Raw genomic sequence first — 7,905 nt, 5'->3', positions numbered from 1 at the left:
ACCCCTCGGTTTGTAATCCCGAAGACCGGAGCCAGAGTGGCGCCTTATCCAACTGTGTGCACTGAGCCCGATCCAGGCGGGTGCTCGCCTCCTGCCGGGTCCAGCAGCATCCAGTGATCCCTCGAAGCCAAGACCCGGGTCTTTCATGAAGCAGGGGAGGAGTACAAAATGTGGCTATGGCGGGCCCCAGAGACAGCCGCAGTGATCCTGCTTTGCTCTTTAGGGCGTCGCACTGCCTCCACCTCCGGGATGAGATGCAACCCGGTGCTTTCCCAGTGAGACGAAAGCGTGGAAGCGACTACCTTCCCAGCACCCCGAGAGAAATGGCAGAACAGTCTGCAGACCTGACCACAGCGCAGCCCGGAGAAGCCCGCGTCGGCTCTCCCAGGCCCCGCCCTCTCGGGGCTGGGGACTACATTTCCTAGGGACCTCCTGGCCGCCGAGAGGCGGGACCGACTGCAGTCCTGCTCTCTGCAGGCGAGGAGTGGCTGCCCGGGAGAGGGGCGGGGTTTGTCGCAGCCAGTAAGGGAAAGTCTCGTTACGGCGGCGGAAGCAGCAGCCCTGGAGTGAGGGGTGGGGGACAGAGTGCTATCGGTCCGGCGGTGGCTGCGGGTCCGGAGCCCCAGGACATTAGCCCCCAAGGCGGAGAGCACTCAGGAGCAAGCTGGAGGCGGCGTGGCCGCGCCCAGGTAATGGCGGAACGAGAGGCGGGAGGGAGGGGAGGAGTCAAGGGGGCGGGACTGCACGGCCAGTCCCGGTGCTCGTCCCCGGGGAAGGACAGAGTCGCCACAGCTCTTGCGATCCTGATTCCAGCCCTTTAGCGAGCTGGCCGGAGCGGTTGAGTCGGCGGCAGGGTCCGGGTGATCGGTGCGAGGAAGGACGAGGAACCCCGAGGGCTGGGCAGCCCCGGGCGTGGGGGTGTGGCGGACGCGGGCCTCCGCGGGGAAGTCAGCGGGCGGGAGGAGGACGGCCTAGGGAATTTGGCTGCTGGAGCAGTTTAAAGTGACTCTCCACATCCGGGCCCTGCGCCCGCCGCTTTTAGACCCCTGGAGGGGCGGGGCCTCCTGCATCCCCGCCCTACTTGACAGGGGTTGCGTTTCTTTCCCCTCTATTGGCCCAGCCACGGAGTTTAGGCTGCTCCCCGCCCCCAGCGAGGCTGTCTTCTCATTGGCTGGTGGCCGGCGGGAGGGCGGGGCTGGCCCAGAACGCGCAGGCAGCTGCGGATTGGTGCTGGGTACGGTGACGCGCCCTGCGTCCAGCCAATGGGCGGGCCGGAGGGGCAGGGGTAGGTTGGGTGGTGAGAGGACTAGGAGCGGAGCGGCGCCCGGCCGTGGGGCGAGTGTTGCAGGCGGGCTGAGCTGCGGCGGGCCGGGGACGCGTTCGGAATCGCGTTCCCCCCCGTGCCCGCGGAGCCCCTCGAGCCCTTCGTGGCGGGCGCGGAGGAGAAGGCACGCTGCCTGTCTTGCCAGGAGGGTTTCCCCGGGACGTTTTCCCCGGGAGGCAGAGCCTCGACCAGCCGCGGTGTCTGGAGACAGACGTGTGTGCTAGGATCTCCGAGGGGAAATGGGGTTCGCTTGGGGTGGAGGGGAGATCGGCGAAGCCTGACTCCGGAGGAAGAAGTGGAGGACGATTTTGGAGATCAGGGATAAGGTCTCGAATCCTACCCTTGCCTCGAGTTGTTGGGGGTTGTCCGTGATGAGGAAGAAAGGAAATCCTTAAATGGAGGCCTTTACGGAAAAGCGTTTGAGGATTCCGCAAGCATCGGGTCTTAATGTAAGATTTCCAATCCTTTCTTGGGGCTGGACATTATGACATACTAATTATGGTTCTGTTTACTGTGGTGTGCGGCTTGAGTCTTTAAAAGAGCCATGCTATTTTTCACAGAAAAATTTACATAGATGGTTAGGTTAATAAACTACCATTTGGCGGGTATGGAACATTCAGTACCTCTTTTAAAATATAGCGATCCATAAGTATTTTGGAAGTTATAGTAACCTCCAACACTTGTATAAAGGCTGTCATTATTAATTTAGCCTTAGTACATCAAAAGTCCTCAGCAGATGTCTGCACCATTTATCGTAACTCACTGTTTTGGATAAATGAAGCAGTGTTTTGTTTTGTTTTCTGAGAAATGTCATGAGTACTAAAGATGCTTTGATCTCAATGTGGGTTCTAATTTCTGAATCTGGTACTAATGGTATGACTTGTTTTTGCAGGTGGAAATGAGTTCTCAGCAGTTTCCGCGGTTAGGAACCCCTTCCCCTGGGCTTAGTCAAGCCCCATCACAGATCACAAACAGTGGTTCCACAGGATTGATGAACCAAGTTGCCACAGGTGAGATGTGTTGTATTTCTTTCTTATTGCTTACTGTTTTAAGATCGTTACTAACTTCAAATTAGCAAGTGTCTTCTTCTAATTACTAGTTCCTGACTTTGAGGAAAGGGTGTGCTGATATGCTTTTAAAATAAGACATTTTTCCCTTTTTTAAAGTCATTTATATATGCCAGGGTAAGTGTGCAATTTTAGTAAATCATTTTTAAAATGTATTCGTATGTTACCTTAATTAGCTCGTGGGATGTAAGTATGTTGATAGTGCAATGAGAGAACCCAGCAGTGAGTATGACAGAAGTTTTGCTTCTTAAGATCTTAAGATTAGGAAAAGAGACGTAAACTGTGCGTGTGTGTGTGTGTGTGTGTGTGTATGTGTGTATGTGTATGTATGTATTTAAAGGCCAGAGGGGTGTGTGTGTGTGTGTATGTGTGTATGTGTATGTATGTATGTGTGTATGTGTATGTGTGTATTTAAAGGCCAGAAGTCAACCTCAAATGTTCTTCCCCAGGAGTGGTCCACCTTGTTTTTTGATGGAGTCCCCTCACTGAGACTGGGACTCTGAGTAGGCAAGGCTGACAGACACTTTATTTACTGAGCTATTTCCCCAGCCCTGGAAAAAGAGACTTGAAAGTATATTTATACACGTGTTTGCAACTTGGTTTTTATTTGTCATACGTCCTTTGAGTGCTGTAGATTGCTTGATTCTCGGGGATGGGTGATATAACAATCATTGGCAATGTCTAGGGACATTGAAGTTGTCACAACTAAAGCACTAAACATCTTGAAATGCACCAGATAAGCCCCTTTCATCATCAAAGATTTGTCAAAGCTGGTCAGCAATTTTCAAGATTTGGTTTCACTTTGTGCTAAGTATATATTGCAAGCTGAAATAAAATCCTTTTTCTGGTCTGTTTCTTTACCACCCAGTTCTTATAGTCTTTTTTATTATTATTATTTATTATGTATACAATGTTCTGCCTACATGTATACCTGCATGCCAGAAGACAGCATCATATCTCATTATAGATGACTATGAGCCACCATGTGGATGCTGGGAATTGAACTCAGGATTTTGGAAGAACAGCCAGTGCTCTTAACCTCTGAGCCATCTCTCCAGCCCCCAGTTCTTATGTTCTTTATGCCAAATGCTGCTGCTGTTTATTTCTCACTCAAGCCAGAGGCGGAAGCATCTCTAGTTGCTATTAGCTGTATTCGAATGTCTCTCATCCCTCCCCGCAACATTGGCTTATAACATAGCTCAGGCTTGCCTCAAGATTCTCCTACCTCAAGAGAGTTCTGGGATCACAATTTTGTCCCACCATGCCTGACTGACTTTATCTAACAGTGAGCTGTGGCCTTTATATACTATTTTGGGCTTAATGCTTTTGCTTTGACTGCTTCCTGCTAACTTAATTTTTAATTACAGATTTATTTTAGTTTAAGCCACTATGCTTCTCTACTGGACAGTATGTATATACTCTTTTTTTTTTTTTTTCTTCATATAACGTTTTCCAGTTTCCATAGCATGGGGATTTCTCCATTTTCCCTGTAGCACAGCCTTTCTTCCTTTCCAGGGTCATTTATTTGGCTGATTTTTTTCCTGAGGCTTCAGTCTCTATGTCATTTTCTAGATGTCATTGCTGACTGTATCTTCTACAACATTTAGATCCTGTGTGTCTCCTGAATCCTTATATGCATATACTTGCTATAGTGGATAGCACAAGTTGAATAGCCATCTAAAGTTCTTTATTGCTTCTTAGACATAGTGATGCACACCTGTAATCCTAGCACTTGGGTAGCTGAAGAAAGCTAACCAGGGTAAAGCAATGTAGCTAAACTCTGGCTACGAAGCAAGTTCAAGGCCACGGGTTATGTGAGACACCCCCTTCCTCCCCAAAAAGTTCTGACACAATTTTGCTTTTGGCAGAAGTTCACAACAGTAATTTAAAGAGATGGAGATAAGAACATTGGTTTTTGAAGGGGGAAAAGTAGAGAGTCACATGGAAAAAGGAAAGGAACATTATCTTTGGAGCTTTGCAGTGTGAGTCTTGATAATAATCAAGACTTAATAACTTTTCTAGACAGTTTCCATAGTTTACCCTCACTTCTCTACTCTCCACATATTTCAAGACCCAGCCCTAATCTTAATAGTTTTGAAATTTTTCACAGTCTACTTGAATTTTCCAAATTTTCCACATCAATATGTCTTTGTCTTTTTTTTTTTTTATTCTCTAAAAAATGTTGAGTAGGGCTAACCAGTCCAACATCATCCGATAACTTCTTGATCATCAGAAATTTCGTTTCTGTCTTTTTACAGTTGTCAGTGCAGTCTACTTAGCAGAGTCCTTGCCAGGCAGACCGAAACTCTGGGTTCCATCTCCAACACCACGTACGTGGGGCAACGTGGAACATGCTTGAAATCCCAGCTCTTAGAAGGTAGAGATGGGAGGATCAGGAGTCCAAGATCCACCCTGGCTACACAGCATATTTGAGGCTATCATGGAGCACATTAGACCCTGGTCACAGTGGAAGGGGGCTGGAGGAAGAGAGGAAGTTTTCACCTAAGTAGTTACATGTTTCTCTGTTTCACAAGAGATATTTGGGGTCCTAAGCATGCCAGGAATTGAAGTGTGTGTTCATATGTTCTAAGTTACAAAGTAGAAACAGCTAACACTTCAAGATTCTGTTCTGATTCATCTTCTGTTGAAAATGAATGGAAACATGGCTGCAAATGTAGCTCAGTGGCCCAATGCTTATCTTGAATGTTCAGATCTCCAGGTCTGATCCTTAGCAACCCCAACCTCCCATAATAAGTAAATCCAAATGAATGGAGAAAACAGTTAAATGAAGGCCCAAAGAGCATAGTGAGAAATGATTAATGCATTCTAGTTTATAGAATGGTTAAAAAGTAGTTTACCTGGACTACTTTTCAGCTTAAGAAATTGTCTGTTTTCTTGATTTCTTTTTAGTAGGGAAAAATTGGTTTGGATCACCAGGAAAGAAAACAATCAAACAATAGAAATTGGAAAGATAGAAATTAAATGGCCTTTATTCATAAACAATATGACCAATATATACCGAAAACGTATTTTTTTAAAAAGCTGTCAGAATAACTGACAGTAGTAAAATTATAGGCTACAAAGTCAATGTGCAGATGTTCATTGTATGACTAGCTACTGGCGATAGACAGTGAATTTTTCCATAGTGTATGTGTTTGTGTGGGTATCTGTGTGTGCCAAAAATCAATATCAAGTGTCTTCCTTGGTCGCGCTCCATCTTTAATTTCTGAACCTATAGCTCTTTGATTTAGCTAGGCTGGCCAGCCACTGACCTTCAGGAATCTGCCCCTGCAGCTCCCACCCCCACCAGGTGCTGTGCTTACAGGTGTATGTCTCTGAGCTCAGCTTTTTTGTGGGCACTAAGCATCCAAACTCAACAAAACAGAAAGAGAGAGAGAGAAAGAAAGAAAGAAGTATATTTAAGACCTAAAATCAAAGGTTAAAGACCATGAGATAATGCTGGGAGAGGTTAAATAACTAGGTAAATGAAAATAAAAAATCTTCATGGTCACAAGTTGAAGTACTTACATTTTCAATGCCGTCATTTCTTCCATAAGTTATATATACATACATACATGCATGCATGCATGCATGCAAAGAGATCATAATTAACACCCTTGTGTTTTTCTTTTGTAGAATTTTGACAGCCCAGTTTTAGAATTTATTTGGAAATCCAAAGGGGTTAAGGATTTCTAAAGCAGTTATGACCCCAGAGAACTCACTATAAGGAAATTGACATTGTTGCCTTATTTCACAGCTTATCACAAAATTTCATAATCAAGATGGTGTTGTATTGACATAATATAGATAAATAGAGTAAAGTAAACTATCCCAAAATAGCCATTGTTCATAGGTGGATGGATGGATGGCCAGTTTTTTGTTTCTGAACAAAAGTGTATAATCAAATACAGAAATGAACTTAAGCCAGCATACCAGTGTGGAAACAACTTTGTAGGATTTCTTTGTTTGTTGGTTTGTTTGTTTTCTACCTTGAGACCTGGAGATCAAATTCAGGTCATCAATCAGACTTGCATGCCAAGTGTTTTTACCCATGGTGCCTTCTTGCTTGCCCCACCCCAAAATACAAGAATATGGTGACAAACAGACTTTTGACAATTATTTTCCTCTTAGGTAAAAAATTAATTCAAGATGTACCATAACTTTTCTAAAGGAAAACATAGGTGAAACAGTTTCTAGGTTTTTGGTAAGCAAAAATTTCTTAGGTGACAAAAAAAAAAAAAAAAAAATACTGATTGTAAAAGAGTTGATATATATTAAAAATAACTTCATTTCAAAAAATGTCATTACCATTATAAAGGGAGTGTCCAAAACAAAGGGTAAAAATGTATTATTTTTAAATAACTGTATTTGTTACGACTCATACTCTGGCTGTAAAAAGAACTCCTATAACTAAATAATAAAAAGATAAAGAGCCTAATTTTTTAAGTGTAAGAAAAAAAATAATTTATTGTCTATGTAATAGAAACCAGGCGTAAAAACTGAGTGCCAAAGAAGTATATGAAAAGATGCCTAATATTCTTCATCCTCAGAACCACATATATTCACTTAAATGGCTGAATCTCATGTGTTGGTGTGACTGTGAAGCAGTAGAACGTGGTCTAGCCACTTTGAAAAACAGTTTGGCAGAATCTTAAAAAAATTAAACATGGGCCAGCCTGGTCTACAGAGTGAGCCCAGAATAGCAAAGGCTTCTACACAGAGAAACCCTATCTCGGAAAAAAAAAAAAAATTAATTAGTTAATTAATTAAATTAAGCATATACTAACTCAAAACTGACCAATCCAATTCCTTCATTATTTAACCAAGTTAAGTGAAAGTGTGTGCTTATTCAAAGATTAGTACTCAGATATTTATAGAATTTTTATTTGCATTAGCCAAAAACTGGGGAAATTCAAATGTTTATCAGATGATGACTAGATAAGCAAATTGTATTGTATCTGTTCAGTGGCCCTAGTGGGACATCAGTACATTTGCACACACGAGCATGGCTGGATTTTCTTGCAGTAGTGTGCTAAGGAAAAGAAGCAAGACTCTTGGAACCACACATTGTATGATTCTCTGTGTGTGGAATCCTGGACATGACCTGTAATGACAGCAAGCCAGTGCTGTCTAGGGAATAGAGAGCAAGAGAGAAGGAATTGGTAGCACATGGGCCACTGTTCTGTTGTGTTTTCTGTGAGTAAATGAGTTATGGTTACAACATTATTAGGATATGTTATCAAATTAGTGGATTTTATACGTAGGTTATTCCCTATAATTATAAATGGTTAAGAGATGAACATACGTGTCACTAAAGAAGACTGAATGACTTTTTGGTCATATAAAAACTGCTCATCATTGCTAGACATTGTAGCATTCCTAATTAAAGCCTTAATGAGATGCCTAGTATCTATCTACTAGAATGGCTTCATAGAAGGATTTGTCAGGGTGAGGAATGCCTGGATCCCAAAAGCACTGCTGGCAGAAACATAAAATGGTGGTACAGTTGCTTTG

General features: G+C 43.6%; 1 protein-coding gene across 6 annotated transcripts in view; it reads left to right on the top strand.

Annotated features, from left to right (window-relative positions):
* The first annotated feature begins 566 nt into the window (after nt 1-566).
* The window catches only part of Sap130 (Sin3A associated protein 130), a 78,859-nt gene continuing 71,520 nt past the window's right edge, over nt 567-7,905 (top strand). For 4 of the 6 annotated variants that reach the window (XM_055625510.1, XM_055625509.1, XM_055625508.1 and 1 more), the window contains exons 1-2: nt 1,320-1,773; nt 2,217-2,334. In XM_055625510.1, the coding sequence (XP_055481485.1) occupies nt 1,720-1,773; nt 2,217-2,334 (172 nt within the window). In that variant the 5' untranslated portion in view covers nt 1,320-1,719. Of the gene's footprint in view, nt 690-1,319; nt 1,774-2,216; nt 2,335-7,905 lie in introns of those variants that run through there. The other 2 variants (XM_055625512.1, XM_055625511.1) reach the window with 1 other exon arrangement.

The sequence above is a fragment of the Psammomys obesus genome, unplaced genomic scaffold, assembly GCF_907164565.1.
Source record: "Psammomys obesus unplaced genomic scaffold, mPsaObe1.curated_primary_1811, whole genome shotgun sequence".
NCBI lineage: Eukaryota > Metazoa > Chordata > Mammalia > Rodentia > Muridae > Psammomys > Psammomys obesus.
The sequence above is the reverse complement of the archived record's forward strand: the minus strand, read 5'-3'. Positions and strand labels throughout refer to the sequence as shown.